This window comes from Lepidochelys olivacea (genome assembly GCF_965140295.1).
Source record: "Lepidochelys olivacea isolate rLepOli2 genome assembly, chromosome: 14".
NCBI classification, from domain to species: domain Eukaryota; kingdom Metazoa; phylum Chordata; order Testudines; family Cheloniidae; genus Lepidochelys; species Lepidochelys olivacea.
This window is the reverse complement of record NC_140424.1, coordinates 3,112,386-3,137,477: the sequence shown is the minus strand read 5'-3', so window position 1 is coordinate 3,137,477 and position 25,092 is coordinate 3,112,386. Positions and strand designations below refer to the sequence as shown.

The following is a 25,092-nucleotide window of genomic DNA, read 5'->3' as shown; positions in this document are numbered from 1 at the left end:
TTGTTTGCCCCCCCGCTGTCCCGGCCGCTCGTCAGCCCTCCCTTCCTGCCCGCACTTTGAAGGCTGCCCTGCACAGATGGCCGGGACCTTCCGATTGTCTGAGGCAGGTTGTTTCCCTCCCCGGGACTCCGGGCCAAGCTCTGTGTTTACCCAGGGTGAGCAGAGCACTCACGGCTTCCTGCAGGAGCTGCTCCAGGGAGTAGATCCGCTGGCGGTTTCCTCTCTCCCCCTCGATGACAACGCTGTAGCTGCAGGGGGGATTGAGCGAACAAAGGGGTCAGGCCAGCGCGGCGGGAGGAAGGGGCTCGCCTCTGCTTTCGGAGCTCACCCAGAATGGGGAAGGTGGGACATCCGGCCCGAGAGGCCTGGAGCCCAGTGAGTGGCTATGCTGGACGAGAGTCTGGGGTCACAGGGCCAGCCTGGTAATCCAAGGGCCTGCCACAGCAGCCGCGCAAGAGACAGGACCAGGGTGTGGGGGGCTGGGCCGGGACAGGACTCATTTCGTATCCCAAGAGCGTTCCCAGAGAATCATTGCTTTCAGTGGCCTCTCCGAGGGAGAACGGCAGGGAAAATCCAAAAGGGACTAGAGGGCAACCCACCCTGGCGGGCCAGGGGCATCACAGCAGCCCCGCCCGTGCAGGGGTTGTCTGTCCATCCGTCCATCTCCTTCCTTGCAGGTCTCCCCCCCGCGTCTTTCCCCCATGCCAGCGTGGCCCTTACATGTCCGGAGGCTGCAGGGTCTTGACGCTGCCGGCATACAGCAGACTGTCCTCCTTGGGGATGAGCACGTGCAGGCCATCCCGCAGGTCCTCCTTGCGGATAGTACAGGAGTGCGCTGGGGGAGAAGATGGGGCATGAGTCCCCCAGGCAGCCAGTGCCTGCCCCCCTGCCCACACCGTGCCCGCAAGGCAAGCCACACCACTGTCACTCTCACGCTTCACGGCCCCTCCCGTGGCTTAGGGATCCGGAGCATGCTCATTAGCTTCTGGGGGCTGCCCACGGGATGCTGGCTCTTGTTACAGAGTGCTGAAACAAGCCGTGGGGTGCACTGTGCCCCCCGGGATCCTGGCCCGCCACTCTGTGGCCCCACCTCGCTCCAGGGATCCCAGAGTGCTGCAAGACGTAACTGGATTGAGCCCCACTGCCTCACTCTTGAGAGCCCCATGGTTGAAACTGAGGCACAGAGCAGGGCAATCACACACAAACCCAGGGAGGACCCAGGAGTCCTGAGTCGGGTGCCTTAGCATTGACTCCTCTGCCCTGGACCTCCCTGAGCTGTGTCCATTCATCCCACACCCCAGGCTGCATTTGCTGGAGAATGGCGCCATCTTCCCCCATCCCCCAGTGGCCTGGCAGCCCTGGGCTCTGCCCGGGTGGCTGAGCTCACCGTGGGCTGCGCCTTGCTCAGCCCCGAGCCGAGGGCTCTCCTCCTCTTCTGAGAAGCTGCTGTTGTCGTCAAACTCGAAGTCGTCTTCCACGGTGAAGCTCTCCAGCAGCTTGCTGACCGCCCGCCCCTTGCACTGTGGGGACAGAGTGCCGGGGGCCATGAGCAACCCCCCCCTTGTGGTCTGGGGGCCGCCAGGGAGCCCCTCGCCCAGCCCCCAGCCAGGCCACTGAGTGCATCGGTGGCTCAGCCAGGCCTTGAACCTGGGTCTCTCCCGACAGCACCAGCAGGGAGCTCAGCTCTGCCTGCAGCCAGGCCAGCCTGAGGAAGCAAACGTCTCGGGGGCCTGGGGGAAGCCTGGGAGCGTCTGGAGGGAGGGATGGCCCCAAGGGGCTTCTCCCTACTGCTCCTCCCAAACCCCAGTGCCCCCTTAAGGTCCAAAGACAGCCCTGGACAGGACTCCAGCCCCCGCTGCCCTGAGGCCAGCTCGGTCTCTCCAGATGGCTCTCTGCCCACAGGCCCCTGACCAGCCCCTTATCTCTGGACGGCTGGGTGGCTGGTGACTAGTCAGGGGGCTGCAGGTAGCTGGCCTCAGCGTCTCTTCCCAACCGTGGCAGGTTGGGCAGGATGTGGTTCAGGGCTTGGCTCCTATGCCACAGACTAGGGGCCATGGGGGCTGCTGCCAGGGGTGGGGGAGGGGTTGCTGCAGTGGGGGCAGGGCTGGCAGAGGTGGGGGAGGGATTGCTGTAGCAGGGGTGGGAGCAGGGCTCATGGAGGTGGGGGAGGGGTTGCTGCAGTGGGGGTGGGGGCAGAGCTGGCAGAGGTGGGGGAGGGATTGCTGTAGCAGGGGTGGGAGCAGGGCTCATGGAGGTGGGGGAGGGGTTGCTGCAGTGGGGGTGGGGGCAGAGCTGGCAGAGGTGGGGGAGGGATTGCTGTAGCAGGGGTGGGAGCAGGGCTCATGGAGGTGGGGGAGGGGTTGCTGCAGCGGGGGTGGGGGCAGAGCTGGCAGAGGTGGGGGAGGGATTGCTGTAGCAGGGGTGGGAGCAGGGCTCATGGAGGTGGGGGAGGGGTTGCTGCAGCGGGGGTGGGGGCAGAGCTGGCAGAGGTGGGGGAGGGATTGCTGTAGCAGGGGTGGGAGCAGGGCTCATGGAGGTGGGGGAGGGGTTGCTGCAGCGGGGGTGGGGGCAGAGCTGGCAGAGGTGGGGGAGGGATTGCTGTAGCAGGGGTGGGAGCAGGGCTCATGGAGGTGGGGGAGGGGTTGCTGCAGCGGGGGTGGGGGCAGGGCTCATGGAGGTGGGGGAGGGGTTGCTGCAGCGGGGGTGGGGGCAGAGCTGGCGGAAGTGGGGGAGGGGTTGCTGCAGCGGGGGTGGGGGCAGGGCTGGCAGAGGTGGTAGAGGGATTGCTGTAGCAGGGGTGGGAGCAGGGCTCATGGAGGTGGGGGAGGGGTTGCTGCAGCGGGGGTGGGGGCAGAGCTGGCAGAGGTGGGGGAGGGATTGCTGTAGCAGGGGTGGGGGCAGGGCTCATGGAGGTGGGGGAGGGGTTGCTGCAGCGGGGGTGGGGGCAGAGCTGGCGGAAGTGGGGGAGGGGTTGCTGCAGCGGGGGTGGGGAGCAGGGCTGGCAGAGGTGGAGGAGGGGTTGCTGCAGTGGGGGGCACCTTGCCTTGCTTCCTTACCTGTTTGGTGACCACCTTGCTCTTCACCTTGCCCAGCTTCTTGCCTTTGCTGAGGATGGTCTTGGCATTCCTGGGAGAGAGGGCCAGGGCCAGCGCCCCATTCTTCCGCTGCCGGGGAGGGGCGGAGGGGGGTGGGGGTTAGCGCACAGCCAGCTCCTGCCCGCGTCCGGCCCTGGCAGCGCATGGCTGTGGCCCAGAGACCCCCAACCACAGCCCACTGCCCTGCACCAAGCAACACGCCCCCCACCTGTGAGCCCCCAGCACTCATCCACAAGAGCCCTCCTGCCCCCTGCATCCACCCACAGGAGCCCCCAGCCCCCCAGCACTCACCCGCAGGGCCGACTGCAGCACCTTGGTCTTGCGGGTGGCTTTCTTCAAGCGCTCGCTGGAAATCTTGGCCCCATCCTCCCTGGGTGTGAACTGTCTGGAGTTGGTGCCGGGGAAGGGGCTGTTGCTGGCTGCCAGGCTGCCTGCGCTGGATTTCACCAGCTGCCGCAGGCTCTCCTTGGGCTTCCCCTTCAGTTTCTTCTTAGCAGCCCCCTCGCAGCCCCCTGTCTTCCTCCTGGTGGGCACTTTCTCCAGCTTCCCCACGCCAGGCTTCCCCGGGCGCCGCTTGATCTTGACTTCGCCCTCTGGGCTGGAGATTCGACAAGGCCCTGCAGGGAGAGAGGGGAGGGACAGGCTGCTTAGGCCAGGGGTCCTGATGACTGCCAGCCTGTGCCTGTCCCGAGCCCACCATGGAGCAGGGGCCCAGTGCTGGCATGTGGGCCAGCATCCTTGGGCACCCGCAGGGGAAGCAGCGACTCCTTTTGCACGGTACCCCCCGACCCGGTGCTCTCCCTGCACTGACTCTGAACCATGGCCAGCCGGCCACATGTTTCCATCAGGGCAGCTGCCGAGCAAAGCATCTGGCTTCGCTCGCTGCCTCCTGAGGTAGGCAGACGGGGCAGGTGCTGGGTACAGCACGGACGGTGCCAGCATGAGCCCCTCCAACGTGCTGCCCCTGCTCTGGGCAAAGGCAGCTCAGCCTCCATGGCCTGCCCCCCGCTCAGGAGGGTCTGTGCCAGGGGCCCCCTGCCCTGTGCTCCCTGCGCCTGGCACCTGCCAATCCCCGGTACCCCCGGCCTGCCTTTCCCGTTACCTAGCAACCCCTGCCTTTCCTTTTTCTTCTTCGCCTTCTGATTGGCCTCCATCTTCACCACCGAGGATGGGGAGGGCCCGACCACGGCGGGGGGCACCGAGGGAGGCAGGGTCTCGTCGGGCGACAGGGCGGCACCGTCCTCGCTCTCGTAGTCTGCGTCTGCAGGGGGAGGCCAGGCCAGGAGGGGTGAAGAAGAGACTGCAATGGCGAGCATGAGGCTGAGCACCAGCCGGAGGGGGCATGGGGGGCCGTCCCCACCCAGCCCCGTCTCCCCACACTGCCCTGCCCGGCCCTGGGATCAGGGAGGGCCCCAATGGGCAGCTGCAGGGGACTCAGCAAGGCCCACATGGCAGGACATGGGGTGCGACCTGGTGCCCGGGGAATTTCAGCCGAATTCGCTCAGCTCCTGCCGGCAGCACCTGGCCTGCAGCCACAGGCCAGCCCGAGAGTGGCTGGGGGAGTCTCTGGGAGCCATCCTGGGGCTTGCCTGGGGATACCCCCAGAAGGGTTGGGTGGCCCCAACGCAGTGGCCAGTCGGGAAGTAGGATCCCTCCTGTCAGGAGCAGAGCAGAGCCACGCTGGGCAGGGCTGGGCACCGGGGAGAGGTTTGCTGCAGCCAGACACAACCAGGGCCGGCACAAAGAGCCTTGGATTTCCTCATCTTATCTGCCCTTCCCACTCCTCTGCCCCTTCACCTGGGGAGGACGCTCCCCGGGGATGGCACCTCCTGCTCCTTCGCAGCGAGTGCTTCCTGCTCCAGCTTCCTCCTTCCTGCACCCTGCCCAGGCGGGCCCCTCTCTTTGTTCTGCCGGACCAAATGGCTTTTGGGGAGAGGAAGCCGAGGGTTTTTCCCAGTCTTGTGTGTCAGGGCCTGGCTGCCCGATAACCCTGCCTGGCAGCTGCGGGCTCGCCCTCAGGAACCAGCCCCGGGCCAGGCAGACAGAGCTATTTTTAAATTCCTCATCCCACAGAGATTCCTCCATCCGTTGGCCTCCCCTCCCCTCCCCTCCCTTCCCCCAATAGCTGCAGATATAGCGCTCACCTCTGTGCATGGCCCCCAGCACCCCAGGGAGCCCGCGGTGAGCATGGCAGAGCAGCAGCAGCCAGGAACATCTCGCTGCCACAGCAGCCCTGCCCTGCCAGCTGCCCTGTGCCCAGGGAGGGATGCCCCTTCCCTCACCCATGGAGCTGAGACTTGTGCCCAGGGCCTGCCCGGAGCAGCGAGGGCCTCTCTGCAGCAGTATGAAGGGGGGGCAGCCCTAGGGCTGGGTGCCAAGGGGACCCAACTGTGCCGTGGCCCCGCACCCTTGGCCTGTGCCCTGCCCCACTCCCGTACCTGCGCCGGCTGCCCCCGCGCTGGGCGTGGCTTTGAAGTGAGCAGTCTCCCGGCTGCCCAGGTCCTGCTGCGGGTACTTGGTGGAGGCCGCGGCTTTGGCGCTCTTGGCCCTGGAGAGTTTCTTCTGGATCCTGCTGCCGGGGCTGGGCTCTTTCCTGCGGAAGGGGCTGATGCCCGCTGGGAGCCCTTTGCTCTTCACTTTCTGCTTCAGCTGGGAGACCTTGTGAGCCGCCTTGGCAGCGAGTTTGCTCTGGGAGCTGCTCTTCTTGCACCGCACCTTGTCCTGCGTGGGCCGGAGACAGCACAGCCCTGAGCAGCCACCAGCCACCCCTGCGGGCCCACCCGCCACACTCTGCCCTGCCGTCCGGCCCCTCACCAATGACTTCCCCCGTCCCCCGAGCCAGAAGAGGAGCTGGTCTTCCCAGCGGTGCTCATCCCTGCTCCTCCCGGCTGGGGCTGGCTGGAAATGGGGCCCCCCAGGCAGGGCCCCATGTGTGGAGCAACCAAGGCCCCCCCAGAGACCCTGAGCACCGTGCCCAGCGTCCTCCCCCAGCATCCAGCTGGAGGCTCCTCTCTGGGGCAGGTGGTGTGGCTGGGCCAGGCTCTGGGCTGGCACCAGTTTGGCCCCCCATGTCCCCCAGCCAGCCCAGTGGGGCTGTTCCCGGCAAGAGCCTGCCAGCAGCAGACACTCACCTGGGCGCCCTTGAGGCCGCTGTAGGTCGCCTCAGCGATCCTGCTCCGCTTCCTCTTGGGCTCACTGTCACTCCGCAGCTCCGAGCACAGGAGGGACAGGCTGGTCTTCACGGCCCTGTGAGCGGGGGAGAGCAGCCCTCAGTGCACCGGGCATGCAGAGCCGCTGAGACACGGGCCTTGTCCCGGGGTGCCGGCAATCCAGTCCTGCCACCAGCCTGCCCACCCCGCCGTCTGCCCTAGCCTGCCAGGAACCCCACCCCGCCGTCAGTCCCACCCTGCCAGGAGCCCCGCCCCACAGCCAGCCCCACCTCAGGAACCCTGTCCTGCCGCCCACCCGGCTGCCCCAGGAATCCCAGCCAGCCTCCACCCCAATGTCAGCCCCACTGCCAGGCCCTGTGGCCCTGTGCAGAGCCTGACCTCCCAAGCTCCCTCAGCCAAGCACTTTCCCAGGAATGCTCCTAGCCCAGCAACACCACTGAGCCTGGGGCCCTGAGCAGCACCATGAACTGCAGCCAGCACCAGGCAGCCTAGGGGGGTGGGGGAGGGATCTGCCTTGCCTCCACCCGGCCCCTTTTCCCAGAGCCATGTTCTCTGGAGCCAAGGCCCGTGACAAACAGCTGGTGATGAGCCAGGTCCATGCTGGAGCACAGAACCAGAGCGGCTCCAAACTCCCACCCCGGCCTGGCACTGGGTTCTTGTCCCAGCGATGCGACTGGGGGTAAGATGCCAGGTCTTTCAGTGCCTCAGTTTCTCACTGTATAAAATGGGGCTATTGTGACGTCTCTGCACCCCTAGAGGGGAACTGGGAGGCAAAATCCATTGTGGTACTTTGAGAGGCTGCACAGACAATGCGAAGTGTTATTACCCTTCAGCCTCCCTGGCACTGGCCCTGTGCCCTTTCCTTCCCTGGCAGATGTATTGGGGACTGGGGGCGGGGGATGGGCTGCTTTGGGATCCCCCCACCCAACAATGAACACAATGCAGGCCGCAGCTGGGGCAGGCCAGATCTACCCCCCGCACCCCCACCCCGCAACTGCTCCCCTTTTGGGGGCGGGGAGTCCTCTCCCTGGGACATTCCTGGGCTTTTGTGCCTTCCTGCCACATTCCTCCAGAGCCCGTGAGGCGGCTGCTGCTGGAGCTAATTAATACGGGGGGTGTGGGGGGGGAACCAGCTCCACGGACAATCGCCTCTTTCACCAAAAATGAATGGCCATCCCCAGCTGTCAGGGCGCTTTATGGGCACGGGGCTGGCAGGGGAAAGGCAGCTCCCACGTGGGGCTGGCCCGCCCCGTCCCATCTGAGGATGTCAGTACTGCCACTGGTGAGCAGGGGGTGGGGAGACCCCCCCCCCCCGAAGACTGTGGGAGATGCACAGGTGCTGCCCTCCCGGGGCTGGGGGCATTTATTACTGACTAATTGCTTTAGTCATTAGACAGCAGTAAAAACCAGGCAGGGCCAGGGAGCGGCAGCTGGGCCCAAGGGGGTGGGGGATGGGTTGGGATGGGAAGCAGGTCACAAGTGGAGCAAGTTCAGTGGGTATCAGCTCCCCCTTCCTCCCGAGCACTCAGATCACAGCACCTCCCGGGCAGCAGCGCACAGAGACGCTGTGGGTCAGGGTGCCAGAACCAGCCACGCCCCCCCATCCCCACTGTGCAATCAGCTGGACAGACCCTGGGTCCCACAAAACACCAGTGCCCACCCTGGCGGTTCCACAACCCTGCCTGCGGCTCTGCGGGCACTGCCTGTGCATCTGGGCACGAGCTGGAGCGGCCACCCCACCGGGATTTCAAGCCCAGGGGTGGGTGTTGGAGAATGCCCCCACCCGGGGCTCCCTAAATGGGGCTAATTTACCTTCCCTGTTCATTTCTTCCCAGCGCTGCTGCCCACCCCAAACCAGGGCATCTCGCTGCTCCAAGGTCTGGCACCTGGAGCCCCTCCATGCCAGGAGCGGTGCTGAGCCCCAAGCTCCAGGGAAGCTGACTTTGCTTCCCTGCCCTGGCGTTCCTGGCTAGGGTCTGAGGCTGTCCCCTGGCCCCGCAACCACAAGGCAGCTCCTGTTCACACTCCTCTGGCACGGCCTGACGCTTCCCCTCAACCTTTTGACCCAGCGCCCTTGGGTGACCCTAGCACCCAGTGTCAGCTCCAGGCAGCAGGGAGGGAATCCCCAGCTAACCAGAGAGCCAGGAGGGGAGGCAGCAATGCTCCCAGCTCCCCAAGTCACCGGCCGGGGCCCTTGGGCCAGCCAGGGAGGAACAGGGCCCTGTGAGGAGATTCCACGGCCCAAGGCCACAGCTTTGCTCCAGGGGAGTGTCTGGCTTTGGGAGGCGTCTCTGCTCAGACAGCTCTGCGCCCTTGGGGAGCTTGAGGAGGCAGGAACGTTAGTGATAGGACAGCAGCCAAAGGGCCAGAGCTGCAGCTGCTGGAGGAGCCTTTGTCGCATGGCTGTGGCCAAGATCCCACATGTGGCACACAGGAAGGGGCAGGGCCTGTGTGTGGGGCTGCAGACTCCCAGCCTGCAGAGGCAGATTTCCTGGGGTGCAGGGCCAGTGCATGTGGCAGGGGCATCTGTGCAAAGAGGTGCGTGCACACAGGGTCACAAGCAGTGTGTGAGCTGGGGGGTGTCAGCACGATGGGTGCAGAGCATGCAGGTGTGCAGAGTGCAGGGGTGAGCACAGGGAGTCCGCCGCAAGGCCGTGTGTGGGTGCATGAACATGGGGCGTGGCTGTGTGCAGTGGGCGGGTCTGGCCAAGTGGAGGGTTGCGTGATTGTGCACTTGTGTGCGTGCACTGGAGCACAGACGCGTCTGTGTGAGGACGAGCATGTCCATGGGTATGCACTGGAGCACACGTACGTGAGTGTGCCGGTCTGTGTGGCTGCATCCGTGCAGGACAGTGTGTGTATGAGCACACGCGTGTGCAACGAGCAGCAGGAACACGCCTTCGTCTGGCCACCGCCCGGGTAAATGGCACAGACCCATCTGAGGTTCCTGTTGGGTTCTTTATCAGCAACCCCAGGAAAGCAGAAGCTCCAGTGACTCTGGCCCATGCACCAGGAGAGGGAAGTGGCCAGATCTGGAGCTGGGAAGGAATTTCCAGGTATGCCAGTCCCCTGACCTGGGCCTCACCATGGCATTTTCTGCCCCTCCTTCCCCACCAGAGAGCTGGCAGCTCAGGCAGCCCTGGCCCGGCTTCTCACACGAGGGCAGTCGTGCTCAGCCCAGGTATCTGTGGAGGAGCCTGGAAGCCCTTTTCTCCAGTCACCAGAGGACACAGACCTGCTCCAGGCAGTGCGGGGCTGACAGGCGGGGCACTCCAGCGGTGCCAGTCGGGCAGTGCATGGTGTCTCTGGGTGGGACTCTCCTCCCAGTTCAGCGTACTGTTTTTCTGAGGGCTGCAGAGCTTTGAGGATGGGGGTGGGGGAGATTTCTCCTCTTTCCCCTGGACTGGGCGGAGGGAGCAAAACCAGTTGTCCAAACAGCCCAGGAGAATTCCCACCAGCCATATGGTCGAGCCATGTTGCAACCCTAAGCCAACACGAACTGCTTTTTTTTTTTTTTTAACTCTAACCTTCACTCCATTTGCTAATGTTTTGTGACATAAAACCTCGAGATTAATTTTTTTTCTCTGTCTTAATTGAAGGAACCATTTAGTACGGATTTAACTATTATTACCAAATCATCAGGATTGATGCACTGCATGCACACACTCCAATCATGTTTGGACTAGCTCGGAGGATTTATGCAAATGGGCCTGCCGGGAGAGGCAATTTGTAGCAGAGAAGGACAATTATACAGGGCCCGTGAGTGCGAGAATGACTGCGCCGGGCGGCTAATGGATAATAATAAAGCGCCAGCAGCAATGAACAGCACTGCAGCGTGACCAATGACTTTATACAGCACAGATAAAGAGGCTTTTATGCAACGCTGCCTTCCCCTTCGAAGCAGGGGGGGCTCCCTGGAACAGTGCAGGCAAGTCGGAACCGCTCGGCTCGGCGATGGGCTGGGGAGGGAGCACGCCGTATAGAGAGGAAGGAGGAAGCCCACCTTGCAGCCAGCCAGCCCTTTCTTCAGCCCCATTTGGATCCCAGCGCGCTCTGCCGATTGCACACACGGTGACCGCATCTCCTGCCCCCAAAACACTGCCGTTTCTGGGGATGAGGAGCCATGAGGCGGGCAGTGCGACGCAGAAGCAGGAAGGAGAGCAAGGACACCAGGACATGCTCCCGCCGAGTGCAGGGGGCCGCAGGTTTATAGTCCCAGTTGAGGCCCCCACACACACAAGGCAGTGCCCAGCACTCGGCGTGCCCCCACCGGGCCCTGAAGGGCTCTCTGCCCTGGGGGCTTTCAGCCTGGGGCTCGCTAAGACAGCCAAGCAGGGGCGCCCAGAGACACATCTACCATGCCGGGGATGGGGAATGAGCCCCCACCCTCGCATGCCACAAGGCAACGTATGCAGCACACCCCCTGGAGCCAGAGCACAGGGCTTCCTGGGGCCGAGCGACCCCCCAGAGCCAGGGGCCCCAGCTGCTGGCATAGCCCCATAATCCCTCCCCGAACAGCACCACACGCAGCGTCACTCACTTGACTTTCCTGCCGTCAGCCCTGCTGAGCGCGTTGCTCTGCCGCAAGGTGCCGAGGGTGCTGGAGTGCTTCCGTTTCCTTGGCCGCCCCGGGCCGCGCCGCGCCGGACTCCGCGAGCTCTCGTCGTGCCTGTGGGCACCAGCCACAACAAAAGCAGAGTGATGCCAGGAGATTCCCTGAGAACTCGCCCCCTACCTGCCCTCTGCTCTGGGCTCCTGAGTCTTCTCCACTGACTGGCTCATTGCATGAAGTAGGCTGAGAACAGCCCCAAACTCATCACACCAGTGACTTTTCACCTGCCTTGTTTTTCTGCTGCTATTACAGGTTCTCCTTGGGGCTCTGACACCTCCTGGAACACCGGGCAGTGTTTCCTTTGTGCCGGTTTCCCCCCGCTCCGCCCCACCTACCCCACACCCCATCCCCTGCCCCTTTCACAGACTGGCCTCCTGGCCCATGCCCTGCTGTCACTGTGGGAGGGGGTGGGGCTTTAAAAGGCCAATGGGCAGGGTGCGCAGAGGGGGACGTACTCATGGTCATGCCGTCGCTGCAGTTTCACCAGCTCCCGCTGTTTCTCCTTGTAGCGGCGCTGCAGCTCCGCCAGCCGCAGCCGCATCTCCACCTCCTGCGTGTCCAGCTGCTCAATGGCGGCCTTCAGGGGGCAGACCTGGCGGGGCAGGCCCAGCGTCAGCGTGAGGCAGGAGAGCCAAGGGCCTGCAGGTTGGGCGGCCAGGCATCATGTCCCCAGCTGCTCCCTTCGTTGGCATCACCAGCCTGGCCCCCTTCTCTGCCTGAACCGGCCTTTGGAGCCCAGCAAAGGGCCAAGGGCAGCAGCAGCTTCGGCTGCCCGGTGGGGAGAAGCCCGGGTGCATTCCCCTTGCAGCTGGGACAGCCCCTCTCTCCAGGATCCCAGGTGCAAGGGAGGAATCCATCTGTCAGGGACGGGCCACGCCACCCAGCCAGCAGGTCCCCATGGCTCCAGTTCTCATCGTCCCAACAGGGCGAGGCACCTGGGCCCCCCAAGGAGGAGCCCGATGGGTGACCCTGGCGAGACAGGGAGCGCCCTGGAGTCCCCATGTGCCAGGGAACGCACTTAGCTCTGGAGTGTGGCAGGAGCCGGACAGGGCCCTGGGCAACCCCAGACTAAACGCTGGGTGGGCCCTTCGACTGTCGGTGGGCCCAGGGCCCCAGAGGCCAAAGGGAGGCTGGGGGAGAGAACACGGGGCTCCCAGGAGCAGAGAGAGATGCCGCCATGGGGCCCTGGGTCTCAGAGAGGGGAAAGGGCTTGGGGGCCTTTCCCTAGGGGTTGCTGGTTGGAATCCAGGCTGGCGCGTGGCTCGGGTGGGCCCTGGCATGTATAGCAGAGGCTGGGGGGGCAGCACTGGCTGGGCAGCAAGGTTGGCACTCACGGGTTTGGGTTTGGGAGTCCAGGTGTATTTCCGTCGCAGGCCCCGTGTGCGGGGGGCCAGGGGGGTCGCCAGGGGGCTGAGGCAGGGAGGACTGCTCTCTTCACCGACCGCCTCCACCAGGGCAGCAATGGTCGCCAGGTTCCGAAGGTTAACGGCCACCAAGTCTTCGTCCTCTGCTGTGGGGAGCGGAGAGGTCAGGGGAAGCAGAGCTGCCCCCCAGCAGGGATCAGCCCTCCCCGCTGTCTCAGAGGCACTCAGTTCATTAGCTAACAACCCCACTAGCCCACCCCGCAGCACCGAGCAGGGAAGGAGCACAAAGTGGGGTCCAGCCCCCGAGGGCCCTTTTGCAGCCCCGAATGTCAGCGCCTGCTGGCAGACCCAGCCAGTTGGTATAGATGGGCCCTGGGCCCAGGCACCAGGCTCCAGAACCTCTGCCATGGGCATCAGCTACCTCCCCTCCCTGCGCTGCCCACTGCCTGGCTCCCTGCCCCGGGCCAAGCCTGGCACTCTGCGGCTGTTTATTTCTGGCATACCGAGCAACAATCCAGCCGAGGGGAGTTTACAGGGACACCAAATACCTTGGCCTGAGGGTCCTGGCAGCCACCTGGCAGGGGGCTTTTCCAGGCCAAAGGTTGTGTGATGGCAGGCAGGAGTCAGGGTTGGCTATGGGAGGGAGAGGGGGAGGCAGAATGGGGGGAGAGCTTGGATGTGGGGAGCAGCCAGCCAGGCCTCATCCCAGGACAGGCTCCAGGGGGCAGGGTCCTGCAGGTGCGGCTGTGGGGGGGCGTGCGGGATCGGGGTCCCGTGGGTGTGGCTGGTGGGGAGGGGGCAGGGTCCCGTGGGTGCAGCGGGGGGGGGGAGAGGACAGGTTCCCCAGGGCCCAAGGCAACATAGCTTCTCCCCAGGCTGGTCCGTGCTGGATCACTGGAACGACAAGGCCCAGGGACAGCATGATGCCGGAGGCAGGGGGGGTTCAGCACCAGGGTCTGGCCCATCGACTGGGCTCAGGAGCCAGGCTCAGTGAGGACGGCTGCGCCCATGCGTGTGCGTGTGATTGGCATGGGCTGTGTACGAGAAGCGAGTGCACACATGGCGGGCAGCATGGGGAAAGCTGTGTGCTCCGTGTGCGGCTGGGCGAGTGACGCTGGCTTTGGCCACACCTGTGTGAAAGGCGTACTGCGGGTATGCTCCTGCCGAGGACCCGTGCACATGCGTGCAGGGGTTTGCTGGCCTGGCACGCTGAGCACGCCTGTGCGTGTGACAGTGTGGTCTTGATGGGGAGGGCGCAGACACGTGCAGGCGGGTGGGCGCGTGTGCATGGCGTGACAGTGGGAGCAGGCGGGAATGCCTGCGTGCGGTTTCCGTTCCGTTGCGGGCACAGGGCGGGCGGGTTCTGGGAACAGTAACCGTCTGAGCAGAGATGAAAGGAACAGACTTTCCTTGGCCGAACGACTGTGGGAGGCAGGAGAACCGTCAGTGCACAGCAGAAGATTATTTATAGCCCTGCAGTGACGGCGGGCTAGGAGGGCCCGTGGCGTGGCGCGGGGCCGTGTGAGCGGGACGACTGGGCCAGGCTGGCTGGGGGGCCATGTCTGTGGGTGTGGAGCCCCCAGTAACCTCAGCTGCTAGCAGCAGCCAAAGCCCTGGAGTGGGGATCTGGTGACCCAGGCCTGGCCCACCTGTGCTCTCCAGGAAACCTGTATCTACCAGGGCCAGGCCAGACACAGCTGGGCAGGGGAAGTGGGGGGTGATGCTGGGTTGTTTTGGTTCCGCATGGTGCAGGAGTTGGGGGATTTTCTACCTCTAGAATTTAAGGAAATAAACAACTCGATCCCAGAGACAAAGTCCCGGCAAGCTCCCTGCACCCTAAGCGCTGCGCCCTGTGGCCAAACCCCCGTGTGCTGGGTGCCAATTCCCTGCCCTCCAACGCCTGATTCCCTGCCCTCCGACGACCCTTCCCTGCCTTCTGATGCCCCATTCCCTGCCCTCCGATGCCCATTCCCACTCCAGTGCCCATTCCCTGCCCTGGCTCTTGCTGCAGTGGGGTTTTGGGTTTCCTTGTTCCTGCCAGGACACCCAGGTCCCCAAAAGGATCCCCTGCCCTAGAGTGGGGAAAATCCCATCCTCAGGACAGGATGCTCCCCCAAGTCTGTTCCCTGGGGCTCAGAGATGGGAACGGCTTTGGGGGGCCATCTACTCCCTTCCCTTTTTTTCATATAACTGGGGCCATGCCCAGGGGGTTCCTCCTTCTGCTCAGAGCCTGGTGCCCCTTCTCGGATCCTCCTCCTCCCAGAGCCCTGGCTCAGGAACCCCCCTGGCCTGGCAGTGAGGGGCCAGGCTGAGCAGGGAGCCCAGGAATCCCAGGTGTCAGGGGAGAAGGGACACTGGACCTGAAGACTGGCACCCCACCACCTTCCCAACTCCTGCCCCCAGGGGACATCCCCGGTGCGCTGCACCTGTGCCCACTGTGAGCAGGATGGGGGTGCCTGGCCGCGGTGAACTCTCCTTTCTGGGTGACTGGAGAGCGACCTGCGCGTTTGCCGCTCTCCAAACACAGCCTGCAGCTCACCCGGGCCAGGCAGACCCCTCTCTGCGGGGGGTTTTCCTACACGCAGAGCACCCCGGCATCTGGCAGGGCAGCCACCCACCTGCTCCGCTGCACGCCCCGAGGGGCATGCCAGGGACCCAGCCACATCCTGCCTGTATGGGACACGGAGCCGCTCGGCCAAGGTCCGCTAGGGAGCAGGCTATGTCTGGGGGAAACGGGCCCGGAGACGGGCAGAGGGCAACCAGTTGGACAAGGGCTTGAGGGCCAGGCCAGGTAGGGGGCACTACCAAGACAGAGCAGGGCCACGCTGGGACCTGGCTCCTCACCTCTCTCCAGGGGCTGCCCCCTGGGCTCTGGGTGTGATCCTTCCCCCGTGTGTACCCCCTCCAGCAGGGATGCCCACGTGCTGCTCTAACACCCCGCCGCCGGTGTGGCTGGGTCTGGCCCGGGCAGGGGGAGGTGTGCTTTCCCTGCTCCCTACCTGAGCACCCCAAGAACCCCAGGGTATCCCCAGCAGGGGGAGGAGACCAAGGCAAAGGACTGGGGGGGAGTTCTGTGGACTGGGGAGGAATCTGGGGGACACTAAGCTCTGGGACCTCCCCCTGGCAGCAGAAAGCAGAGCTGGCTCAGTCCCCTCCCTCTCCAGCCCCCTCTCTGCCTTGAGGAGCAGGCGAGCGAGCACAGGGTGGGGGGCCAGGCAGGCTGGGGGAAGAGGGTCTCCCCAGCTGAAGGCAGTGATGCCGGTATCCCAGCCCCATGCCCCCCAGGTTCTCTGCACCCCATAACCCAGGCCTGTGGCGAAATGAACATCCCAAGAGAACTGAGGGTGCTGGCGCTTTGTGTTGGGCAACAGAGCTGGCTAGTGCTGGTAGCCGGGGGTCTCCATTGCCTCTAGCGAGTCAGGGAGCTGGGTCGACCCAGCCAGCCCCCAGGGACTAGCCCCTGCCGCCTTTTCAGAGCCAGGATGGTGCCTGTCTGCACTGGGCCACTGCCCCGCGGTGGCCGCCCTGACACCCTATGCAGCCACCCCACCCAATGCCAACCCCACTCTGCACCCGTCCTGACGCCAACCCTGCTCTGCAGCTGCCTGGCCCGGTGCCAACCCCACACTGCACCCACCCCACCCCATACCAACCCTACACTGCACCTGGCCTGATGCCATCCCCACCCTGTGGAGTGGAGGGGTCAGAGCGCACAGGGGCTGCAATGGGGGGGCTCCCAGCCCAGGGAGGGGCCCTATGTAAGGCCCGGGAGGAGGGTGGCAGCTCCTTACCTCCCACCACCGCATCACACCTCTGCCGCTGCAGCTCCAGGTCGGCCAGCTCGCTGAGCAGGGTGATCCCTGAGCTGCATGGACAGGGCGAGGGGGGAGCCGCTGGGGGGGCCACGCTGGGTGGGCTCGGGGCCGGGAGGTCTCCCAGGTCGATGCCCGCGATGATCAGTGCGTCCAGCCCGCTCAGAGAGCCCTGGAGGCCGCTGCCCGCCCGCAGGAGGCTCAGGGAGTCGCTTTCCTGCTCCTCTTCGCAGCCGGCCTCCCGCCCTGCCACGTGCTCCTCCCCAGCTGCATCCTCCGAGGCCTTTGGGGTGGGGCCTGCCTGTGCCCCCGTGAGCTGCGCTGCCCCCGGCTGCTCCTCCAGGCCCCCGCTCTCCTCCGGAGCTCCCTGAGCCGAGGCCAAGCTGGGCCCCCCCAGCGTTGGGCCGTAGGGCATCTCTCCCAGCTCCGCCACCGGGCCCCGCCCTGACGCTGCCCCCACCAGCTCCCCGGAGGCCTGCCCCGGGGGGAGGAGGAGGAGGTGGTGATGGAGATGCTGGCCCATGGCAGCCTGGGCCTTGGGCTCGGCCGTGGCACCCTGCGCCGCCCGCCCGGCCTCCTCTAGCGGGCCGCTGGCCCGGCACGGCTCCTCCGTGGGAGGGAACGTCCGGGACTGCTCGGGCTCGGCCGCCGGGGAGACGCTTTGCATCGTGTCGGGGTCGGCCGGCTCGGCGGCGTGCACGGCCAGAGGCGAGGAGTAGCCCATGCTGACGGCGGGGTAGCTGTATCCAGGTGGCAGGTCTGTGGGGCAAGGCAGAGCAGTCAGTGAGGGCAGGGGAGGGGACCACGCACCCCACAGCGCCAGGGGCCAGCCACAACCCCATCCCCAACGCTTTCCAGGAGAGGGCTCTGACCCCCGCCACCCTACTCAGTATCTGGGGGTCTCCCACCCTTGAGGCCCTTGCCTGGATGTTCCCCCTGCCCTCTCCCATCAGCCCCATGGGCCTGCCAGCTGGTCAGAGGCGCCTGGTGTCTGCCTGCCTGGGATCCCCAGCCCCGAGCCACCAGAGGCCCAGGGGACGTGTCTAACTGGCCCATCCGTTTGCCAGGTCTGTGCCTCCCAAGCTGGGACAAGGGGGGTGCATGGGATGACTCGATAGGCCCCTCTGATCCCAGGTAGCCCCTCAGGGGGGCCAGGCCACCCCCTGCCCGGCCTGCTCCCCGCCGGAGCTCCCCACCCCAATCCTCTGGCCCGGCAGGCAGGCCTTAGCCGGTGCTGGGGAAGGGGAGATGGCTGCAGTCCAGGCACCGAGCCCCATTAACCCTGCTGGCGGGTGTCCCCATGGTAACCCTGGGACCAGATGCTACGTCCAACACACGGTTCCAATGTAAATGCTGGCGGTGATGCCAGCTAAGTTAAATGCCCTTGTCTGAGGGCTGGCAGGGCCAGCGGCTGGCACAGGGAGGGAGCTCGGGCAGTGGGAGGCACATACGGCCCGCAAGCGCCTGGTGGATTCCTGGGGCCAGATCCCTAGCGGGCACCAATCAACTCCAGCCCCTCTGCCTGCCCGGGCACTGGGCCACTCCATGGCGGGCTGCACCGGACAGGGAGGCTCTGGCCTCGCTGACGCCCCACATGTCCCCTTAGGCTTCTCTCCCACAAACAGGGCTGACTGCCAAACGCCCCCCACCCCACCCATCCCAGCATGGAGAACCAGGGCCACCAGGGCACCTCATCCTGCCCCCGGTGGCCCTGAGCTCCCCCCACCCCACTGGCCTCATCACCACGATGCCCAGCTGCTGTCCTGACAAGGCTGGATCCTTCTGGCCAGGGCTGGGACAGGCCCTCAGCATGGCCTCCCCCCGCCCCACGGCCAGAGGCCCCAGCTCCCCACCCCACAGGACTGCCCTCAGGCACACGAATGGGGTTGGCCCCATTGTCTGCCTCAGGACTCAGGCCCCGGCACTCCAATGGCTCCCATCCAACCCCAGCCCCAGCATGCTTCCCACCTGGTTCCAGCGACTTGGGGTAGCCCCTGGGCGGCTGCCCCTCCACCCGCTTGTCTTCTGCTTCGTTGCCCTTGTTGCTGGGCGAGGGGCTGGGGCTGGCGGGCGGGGAGCGCGGGGCAATGGCCGAGCTGGGGGCCGGGCAGACAGGTAAAGTGCAGGGGGCGGCAGGATGCGCCGAGGGGCATTTTGATGGGTGCCGCAGGGCGGGCGAGTGGCAGCAGGGTGAGAGCTTGGCAGGGCAGGGGGCCGCCGAGGAGAGGCCCTTGGTGGGGGGCGTTAAGGCAACTGGTTTGTGGGATGGCTTGAGGGGCTTCTCGTGGCCTGGCTCCTCCAGCTCGCCAGGCTGCTCCTCCGCCTTCCGCTGTGGGGCAAGGACACAGACAGGTCAGCCCCACGGCCCAGCTCTGGACAGGTCACCCCACAGCCCAGCCCCATACCCCGGCCAGGTCAGCCCCAGGGCCTAGTCCCAGCCCCACACCCCAGACAGGTCAGCCCCAGGGCCTAGTCCCAGCCCCACACCCCAGACAGGTCAGCCCCAGGACCCAGCCCTATGCTCCAGACAAACTGGCCTCACACCCTAGCCCGACACCCGCCCCAGAGAGACCAGATGGCCCCAGCCTGGCTTGCCCAGTGCCGGCTCCCCAGGCGTGAGGCCGCCAGGGGCTGGGAGGAGCCGTGTACCTGCACCTCCCTCCTCCGAACACCCCCCCACCCTTCCCCGCCGGCCCCCTGCCCCCGACCTGGATCTGCGACTGCCTCTGCAGCTCCAGGGCTTGGGCCGCCCGCTGCTGCTGCTGCAGGGCGTAGAGCTCCTGCTGCCGGAGGAACTGCGAGCGCGAGTAGACGGGGAGCTGGCCCGCGTGCTGCAGGTGGGAGCTGGGGCCCCGGCCCGGGTACATGGGCGGCCACAGCGAGGCCTGGTCCATAACATCAGCTGCCGAGAGAGAGCAGGGGGTTAGACAGCGCCTCAGCCCAGCCATGCCCCCCTCTCCGACGAGCCCTTGGCCGAGGGAATCCGGGCGAGAGGGAGCCAGGCGCTGGGCCCAAGCTTCGCAGGGGGCAGCGTCTCCCCCGGCGGCTGCCCTTACCCAGCGTGTGGGGGGCGCCGTGGGCTGACGGCTCTGTGGGCAGGATGACCAGCTGCGCTGGGGGGTCCTGGGGAAGGGGGAACACGGACTGCATGGTGCTGGGCATGGAGGCAGGGAAGCCGGGCGGCAGGTTCTGATGCAAGGCCGGGTGGCTGATGCCTGTGGAGGGAACAAACACAGAAGGGTCATAGGGACTGGTGTAGCCAGAGGCACCTTCCCAGCAACCCACTCTAGAGGGCTGGCACCATGGCCAGACTCAGGGACTTGTCAATGACAGACCCGGGCCGGGCAGCGAGCCCCCGGGCCACGCGCCAGGCTCCGTGTGGCAGCTGGGACGCCCGGACCACGGCTGCTGGGAGCTGAGTTAGAGCAGGAGCCGGAGGAGTCTGGAGGACTCTAACCCCAGCGAGCCCTGGCTCCGATTCACAGTGCCTGCGAACAGGAGGCAGCAGGGGATTGAGGGGCGCCAACAGAGGTGTGTGGCTGGCAGCATGCCCAGCCCCCGTGATGCCAGGGCCCAGATGGGCCCAAAGACCTGGAGCGAAGCCAGGGGCCCCGTCTCCCCAGCAGCGGCCAGCTGGCCATGCCCTGCACTGACCATATGAGTGTCCCCCCATCCAGATGGAGGGGCTGCGCGTCCGGGGCAGCCAGTGCGTGTGGGCCGGGTGTGCGTGGGCTGCGGGGTCCCCACCCAACTGGCCAGCCTGGAGGGAGGAGCCGCCGGCAATCATGAGGTGGGGGGTGAGATCGCCCGGGCAGCCGTTGGATGGGTGGATCCTGGCAAAGTCCACGAGGTCTTTGTTCTCCCTGCAAAACAAAGGGGAGACACAGAACAGGGTGAGAGGGGCCACAGGTCGGCCTGGAGCCATCTGTGCTAACCGTGCCCATTGCTCCCCACCTCTGCCCACAGCTGCCCCCATCGCTGGAAACAGAGACAAGATGCCTGGTGACAACGCGGGCACCTGGCTGCCCCCAGGCATGGTTCCAGGCATGCACCATGCCGGTCACTTGTCCAGCCGGCTCTGGGCTCCCTCTGCCTCGTTAGCCAGGATGGGACCAGCCCGAGGCGCCTGCACTGGGCCAGCTGCCATGTGAGTCCCACGCTGGGCCCTGAGCCAGAGACATGCGCTCGGCTCCATGCACATAGCAGGGGCAAAGCAGTTCCCAGGGAGGGTCCGCCCCACCCCTGCTCTACAGGTGGGAAATGGGGGGGCCGATAGACCCCCACCCAAGGCCACACCCATGGCAGAGATGGGAGCAGAACCCAGGTGTCCTGGTGCCCTGCACCCCTGGCCTGTGCTGCCCAGCCCCGGAGCTGCAGGGTCTGGGAGTGACAGGGTTTGCGTCCAGCTCCGAGATTGCTGCCTCCTTCCCTTGTTCCTTGCAGCTGCGAACGGGCCCAATCCTGGGGGGCTGAGCACCGTTGGGCCCCAGCAAGAGCTGCCAGCATGCTGCACCATTCCAGATTGGGCCCATGGTTTGTAGAATGAAGCTAGGGACTTTGGCGCAGCCTAGCCCCCCTCCGGCACCCACCCACTGCCCAAGCCCGTTACTGGCCCTGCTCCAGCCAGGACCCAGAGGCCTTGGGGGCCACCCATGGCCCGTTTAAGACCCAGGGCAGAGAAATACCGGGGACGTGGGATCCGGGCAGCCCCGGAGGGGGTGGGGGAGGCCAGCCAGCCTGAGTTTCCTGCCGGCGTGTGCCAGGGCGCGCTGGCTTCTTACTGGAGAAGAAGCTCTCGGCCTGTGATCCCCAGTCGCTCCTCGCACAGGCGGCTCCGCTCCTCCTCTGCCTCCAGGTCGATGACGTGCATGGGTCGCGCTGAGCCGGCTACAGGACACCCCGCGAGAGGGAGATGAGAGAGAGAGAGAGACGTGAGGGACAGAATCCCTCACCCCGTCCCCGCCCCCCCACAGGGTGCAGGCCAGGCACGCGCCTCTCGCCCTGGGTTCCCGTGTTCACCAGTACACACATGACGGGGTCTGAGCCTGCCCCTGCCTGTGCCCGTCTCACCCCCCGGCTGGGGCTGCCAGGCGCTCTCGACAGGACACTGCACAGGGCTGGGAACCTGAGGGTGGGGCTGAAGGATGGGACTAAGGAGCACCGACAGGGCTGTGTGGGGCAGGGCTCGGCTAGCAGGGCTGTGGGTTGGGACTGAGGGGCACTGGAAGAGGTGTGGGGGGCAGGGCTGGGGTGGGCAGGGGCTGTGGGTCGGGACTGAGGGACACCGGCAAGGCTGTGTGGGGCAGGGCTGAGCTAGCAGGGGCTGTGGGTTGGGACTGAAGGGCAGTGGAAGGAGTGTGGGGGGCAGGGCTTGGATGGGGGGGCTGCGGGTTGGGACTGAGGGGCCACCGGTAGGGCTGGGCTAACAGGGGCTGTGGGTCGGGGCTGAGGGGCATACACTGACTGGCAGAGCACTGGTGGGGAGGGCTCAGGATGGAATAGCGGGGGGCTTTCAGCCGAGGGTGACACTGGGCTTTGGGGGAGGAAAACAGAGAGAGGGGCTGATGGGTGGGGCCCAGGGGACTGTGCAGCCGGCAGGGGGCAGCAGGCTTGAGTGCAGGGTTCCCTGGCCTGTCAGTGCTTTCCCCTGGGGACGGCCATGCCCCTCCCAGTGGGGCTCCGGGCAGAGGCACGGGGGCCATGAACTCGGGGCAATGCCGGCCGGCAATAAGAACCGGATGCTCGCGGTTTCTGGGAAGCGCCCTCCCACCCCCACCGGCCCTGCGGACACCCCCCACCGTTGCTGCTGCTCCTCCCAGGCATGGGGCTGCCCATCCCCGGGGCGGCGTGTGGCTGGCCTGGCCCCGTTACCTTTCAGGCCCACGGTCGCCCGGCCCTGCCGGCTGGAGTTGGCGCCGTACGAGGGCTCCGGCCGGCTCAGCGTGTCCTTCTGTCGCGCCACCGCCACAGCGATGCCCACGGGCGGCTGCCGCACCTCGCCCTCCCCGTGGGCCAGCTCGTGGTCTCTGCTGCGGGCACAGTCCGGCCGCTCCGGCTCCTGCTGCCCTTTCCCCACCGGGAATTTCCCGTCCTGCTGGGCGCAGCTGCCCTTGAGGGTGCCCAGCCCCACGAAGGGAGCCTTCTGCCCCACGATAAGTGCTTGGTTGCTGTATTTCAGCAGGTTCTTCATGGCCGACACCTCGTCAGGGGGGCTCTGCATGTCCTGGCTCAGCACCGAGCCCTGAGTCATCAATGCAGCCTGCTGCAAACTGGTGCTGAAGGGGTCGAGATAGGAGCTCTTCCTCTCCTCGCCCATGGGCATGGGCGCGCCCTGCCCCTGCATGCCCCAGGGGGGCAGGGGGGCTCCGTTGTAGCCCATCGACTTCCTCCTGGCCTCGGAGCCACTCCCTGCCAGCTCCAGCTCCGGGGGCACGTGCTGCTGGTGCCGTATCCGCGCCACCTTCTGCACGCTCTGGCCCTGGCAGTCCTTGGAGCCCTTGTCTAAAGTGCAGCAGGACTGGCTGAGTTTGGCGCACAGGGCGTCCTGGTGGCTGGCGCGGGAGCAGTCCTGAGACGGCGCCACCTCGAAGTAGCTGCCTTTCTCCAGGCCCCCCTTGGGTGCCTGGGGCAGGCTGGGGAAGGGGGCCTCGGAGCCACCGCTGTTCAGGTACTCCAGGCCTTTCAGCCGGGCGTTGGAGCTCTGCAGCCACTCCAGCCTCCGCTCCGCCTTGCCCTCCACCTTGAGATGGTGGAAGGAGTTGCTGTAGGCGCCCGTGTGCTCCGAGCCCATCTCGTGCCTTTCCTTGGCCTCGCCGCGCTCCAGGCTGCAGGCCTCGGACGCCACCTGGAAAGACCTGCTCTTGTCGGTTAAGTGTCCCACCGACGGCACGAACGTGGCCCCGCTGAGCTTCAACTCGCGCCCGGCTTTGTCCTGCAAGGGGCACAGCCCGTCGGGGCCGGAGTGGAGCTGCAGGCAGGGGAAGGTGGCGGCCGAGGTGCTGAGCGGGGGCGGGATGGCGGGCAGGCTGGACGGGACGGTGTAGGAGACCGAGTGGTGCAGCATCTGGCGCTGCTCCAGGCACTCGCTGTAGGGCTGGGGCGACTCGTGGGGAGCCAGCTCCCACTCCGACCTCAGCATGTCCTTGGGGCAGCGGCTCTGGGCCATGGCGGTGCCAGCGTGCCGGGGCAGGGCACCGCCCGTGCAGCTGGGCAGCACAGCCTTGTGGGCGTCACCATTGAGCATTTTGGAGCTCAGGAGGCAGGAGTTGAGGTGCTTGGCCCGGTTCTCGCACGAGCTCCTCTGGTGGACCCCCTCCTTGCAGTGCCCCTCGGGCGTCATGGGCAGCACCAACTTGTGCCGCTCCTTCACGTCCTCCTCCGCCGGCCTCTCCTTGGCCTCCCCCTTGCCCGCCTTCTCCTTGGCCAGGAGGTAGCGGTCGTATTCCTTGTGGCTCTTCAGCCCATGGCTGGCCTCGCGGTCACGGCTGCAGGACCCAATGGGGTGGCCGGGGGCTGCCCGGGCAATGCTGGGGAAGTTGTGGTTGGCTGACAGCAGGGTGGGCTGGGCTGGCAGGTTCCGCAGGTAGAAGTTATCTGGGGGGCAAATGCAGCCGGTGAGCGTGGGGCCTTCTGCACCGAGGGGCGCCTGCCTCCACACGGGGCCCAGGACCCGGCCCTGGCTGGGCTGGATGCTGGTTGTCTCCCCAGCGCTCGCCCACCACCAGGCCCCGCTGACCCTGCGCTACGCTGCAGCCCCCTTCGCCTACAGGAGGCATTCGACGTCTCAGCGCCATGGCAGTCGCCTCAGCGATGCTGGAGCCCACCCCGGCAGCACCCCCATTCCGCAGCCTCCTGGCCCCAGCCCTCCCCACCCCAGCACCCTTCATCCCAGCTCCCTAATCCTCCCCCCAGCACCCTCTTATCCCAACCCCACAGCCCTTCCCGCCCCAGCACCCTTCATCCCAGCCCCCTTAGTCCCCCAATCCTCCCCACCCCAGCACCCCCAACCTTCCCAATCCAGAACTGCCACTTCCATTAACCCACCCTCCCCCCCGCTCAGCACCTCCACAAATCGCCCCACCCCCCACCAGAAGTTCCCCACTTTTTGGTGCGAGCACCTGAAAAAAACCAGCCTGTGGCCCAAATCCCTCGATCCTCCGTCCCAGCACAGGGCTAAGGGCTGGGCCGGGGCATCGCAAACCAACCCTGTGTGGGCTTGCGTGCTGCCCCCTCCTGCCACGGCCAGGGGGCGAGGGGTACTTGGCCCTTCCTTTGCCACATGCAAAGACCGGGGGTATCTCTCCATCAGCTGGGGTAACCAGCCCTGCTCCACCAGCATCAGTGGGCCAAATCCCCAGCAGGAAGCTCTCACGGGGCACAGGCTTGTGCCAAGAACTCCAGGTGGCTTCCTGCCTCTTCCCCCCAGGCTCGGCTGGTCCCCTCCCAGGGCACCCCGGCAGCCCCTCCCTGCCCATTGCCTTGGGGCCCAGGAGCCCGGCCACTGGGGCACAGATTCCAGGCTGGGGGACCCTGCCCCAGCCCCTCCTGGTACCTGCCTTTCTGGCTTTCGTAGAACCGATGCTGGCTGTAGAGGACGTTGCTGTTTCCATGGTGATCCAAATGGCTCATGGGAAGGAAGGTGGAGGCCAGACTCCCCGAGAACCTGGGGTACCCCGGAGCTGGGGAGACAGAGCGAGCGAGTGAGCCGGCCCCACGATGGGGCACAGACGGGCAGGCAGGTCATGAGCACAGCACAGGTGCCCGCGCGCAGGCCAGTGGGACGCCCTCGGTAAATGGTACCACCACTCCCCCCAGTGCATTCTTCTGTCATAAGGCTTAGCCCTGCTGCCCATCCCCATAGCATCTGGGCACCCCCTCCAGATGGGCCACAGGAACACCAAAGCCTGCATGGACAATCCAGGCTCCTGGCCCTTCTCCCTGGGTGGGTTGCTGCTGTCAGGGCTCTGAACGGGGCCCCCAGAGCCAGGTCCCTGCTCTCCACAGAGCCAGCAGTCAGACAGCCCCACCCCACCCAGCTCC

The 25,092-nt window shown here is 66.0% G+C and overlaps 1 protein-coding gene across 5 annotated transcripts in view; it reads right to left on the bottom strand.

Moving 5' to 3' along the window:
• The window catches only part of BAHCC1 (BAH domain and coiled-coil containing 1), an 88,766-nt gene that overhangs the window by 7,237 nt on the left and 56,437 nt on the right, over nucleotides 1–25,092 (bottom strand). For 3 of the 5 annotated variants that reach the window (XM_084648357.1, XM_084648356.1, XM_084648358.1), the window contains exons 4-22: nucleotides 24,609–24,731; nucleotides 21,925–23,646; nucleotides 20,835–20,940; nucleotides 19,708–19,916; nucleotides 19,110–19,268; nucleotides 18,762–18,955; nucleotides 18,022–18,382; nucleotides 16,033–16,812; nucleotides 12,212–12,387; nucleotides 11,333–11,469; nucleotides 10,806–10,934; nucleotides 6,227–6,341; nucleotides 5,534–5,816; nucleotides 4,198–4,395; nucleotides 3,387–3,712; nucleotides 3,057–3,164; nucleotides 1,388–1,520; nucleotides 721–835; nucleotides 173–248 (exon numbers count right to left, since the gene is read on the bottom strand). In XM_084648357.1, the coding sequence (XP_084504483.1) occupies nucleotides 173–248; nucleotides 721–835; nucleotides 1,388–1,520; nucleotides 3,057–3,164; nucleotides 3,387–3,712; nucleotides 4,198–4,395; nucleotides 5,534–5,816; nucleotides 6,227–6,341; nucleotides 10,806–10,934; nucleotides 11,333–11,469; nucleotides 12,212–12,387; nucleotides 16,033–16,812; nucleotides 18,022–18,382; nucleotides 18,762–18,955; nucleotides 19,110–19,268; nucleotides 19,708–19,916; nucleotides 20,835–20,940; nucleotides 21,925–23,646; nucleotides 24,609–24,731 (5,450 nt within the window). The remainder of the gene's footprint in view (nucleotides 1–172; nucleotides 249–720; nucleotides 836–1,387; nucleotides 1,521–3,056; nucleotides 3,165–3,386; nucleotides 3,713–4,197; nucleotides 4,396–5,533; nucleotides 5,817–6,226; nucleotides 6,342–10,805; nucleotides 10,935–11,332; nucleotides 11,470–12,211; nucleotides 12,388–16,032; nucleotides 16,813–18,021; nucleotides 18,383–18,761; nucleotides 18,956–19,109; nucleotides 19,269–19,707; nucleotides 19,917–20,834; nucleotides 20,941–21,924; nucleotides 23,647–24,608; nucleotides 24,732–25,092) is intronic. The other 2 variants (XM_084648359.1, XM_084648360.1) reach the window with 2 other exon arrangements.